Source organism: Macrosteles quadrilineatus, unplaced genomic scaffold (assembly GCF_028750875.1).
Source record: "Macrosteles quadrilineatus isolate MER2022 unplaced genomic scaffold, UCM_ALF_1.0 Scaffold_1__1_contigs__length_201487025, whole genome shotgun sequence".
Taxonomy (NCBI): Eukaryota; Metazoa; Arthropoda; class Insecta; order Hemiptera; family Cicadellidae; genus Macrosteles; species Macrosteles quadrilineatus.
Window position 1 is genome coordinate 138,916,887 of NW_026542594.1, and position 1,878 is coordinate 138,918,764.

A 1,878-nucleotide genomic window follows, 5' to 3' on the forward strand; every position below is an offset into this window, starting at 1 on the left:
GAAACACTTGTTAACTACAGCGGACACTTCAGCTCACTATGACGAATCGTTACCGCTGATACTAGCCACTGACGCAAGCGATGTTGGTCTGGGTGCTGCTCTCTTCCACAGATATTCGGACGGGACTGAGAGGCCGGTGATGTTCGCTTCAAGACGACTCAACTCTGCGAAACCCGTTATAGTGTGATAGAAAAAGAAGCTCTAGGATTAGTTTTTGGAGTAACACGTTTTGAGCAGTATCTCTATGGCAGACATTTTGAAATACGGACAGACCATAAAGCCTTAATTAAGCTTTTTGGAGAACATGATCCGATCCCTAAGGTTGTTTCAAACCGAATCGCAAGGTGGGCTCTGACATTGAGTTCCTACGACTATTCCATAACCTACCAAAAAGGAAAGGAAAACACAACTGCAGACTTGCTCTCAAGATTTCCTCTTGAATCAAAAATCAATTCAAACGAAGAACGCCTAGGAGATTGCAACGGATCTCATCTATTTCATCTCAGGTCTCAGGATTTACCATTGACCTCAAAGAGCTTGCAAGAAGCAACGAAACAAGACGCAATACTCGCTAAAGTAATAAACTACCTTAGAAGTGGATGGCCAGAACATGTTACCAACAACAAAGAAGTTTTACCTTATTACAACAAGCGTGAAGAACTTTCTTTTGAAAACGGAATATTACTCTGGTTCGGTCGCATAGTAATACCTTCAAAACTGAGGCCAAGAGTAATGGAAGTACTCCATGAGGGCCATCCAGGAATAGTCGCCATGAAAGGTAAAGCGAGATTTCAAGTGTGGTGGCCCGGTCTAGATAAAGATCTGGAAGAACATACAAAACATTGTGTTGGTTGTCAAGAGAACAGGCCTAAAGACATGGAGATGCCTCTCTTCTCGTGGACCGTCCCAACAGAAGTCTGGTCAAGAATCCACATAGACTTTGCGGGACCATTCTTAGGTAAAATGTGGTTGATTGTTGTAGACGCACGATCAAAATGGCTAGAAGTGATACCCATGTCGACAACAACTACAAAAGCCACTATCAATGCCTTAGAAGAATTGTTCTCAAGATTAGGCTATCCCAAAACTATCGTCAGTGACAACGGTCCTCAGTTGACATCTCATGAGTTCCAGACGTTCTGCAAAAACCTTAATATCAAGCATGCACGTATAACACCATATCACCCAAAAAGCAATGGGTTAGCAGAACGGTGTGTTCGAACATTTAAAGGACGTATGAGTGCATCACAGAACAATGTGGGAACCGTCCAAGAAAAGCTCAAAAGTTTCTTGTTCGCATACAGAACATCTCCAAAAAGGTCAACCGGAAAATCACCGGCTTTCATTATGTTTGGACGCGAACTACGTACAAAACTAGACCTACTGATCCCCGACGCAGATACTAAATTAGATAAAGAATTAGTTAGACAACGATTGGACAAACACGAATCAAAATTAAAAGTATTTCAAGAGAATGACCACGTCTGGGTGTTAAATACGTCCGGATCTGGATTCAAGCGAGGCAAGATAGTAAAAGTAAAAGGACCCTATTCATATCTTGTAAACGTCGATGGTGTGAACCGGAGATGTCATGCAGATCATTTGCGAACGGCAGTCAGCTCTTAGAAGAAGGGGAGATGTGTAGTGTACCAGCTGGTGTTATTGTCACATGTTTTAAGATGAATTAATTGTCCATATGTTTACAGTTCAGTTGTTTGTTTACTCACTTAGAATACACATCATGTTTTCAAAATATGTCTAAATACTTAATTCTATTAATATAATAAACCTCAACACTACAGTACATAAATCAGGTTCACGTAAATGAGATGTCTACTGCAAGTAGTGCGTTCTCTATCACGCACAGGTCATTGTGGC

The 1,878-nt window shown here is 41.3% G+C and overlaps 1 protein-coding gene across 1 annotated transcript; it reads left to right on the forward strand.

The window, feature by feature from the left end:
* Positions 1 to 732: 732 nt before the first annotated feature.
* On the forward strand, positions 733 to 1,626 carry LOC129000945 (uncharacterized protein K02A2.6-like). Its single transcript, XM_054428043.1, has one exon. The coding sequence runs from the start codon at positions 733 to 735 to the stop codon at positions 1,624 to 1,626; it is 894 nt and encodes a 297-aa protein (XP_054284018.1).
* The last annotated feature ends 252 nt before the right edge of the window (positions 1,627 to 1,878 follow it).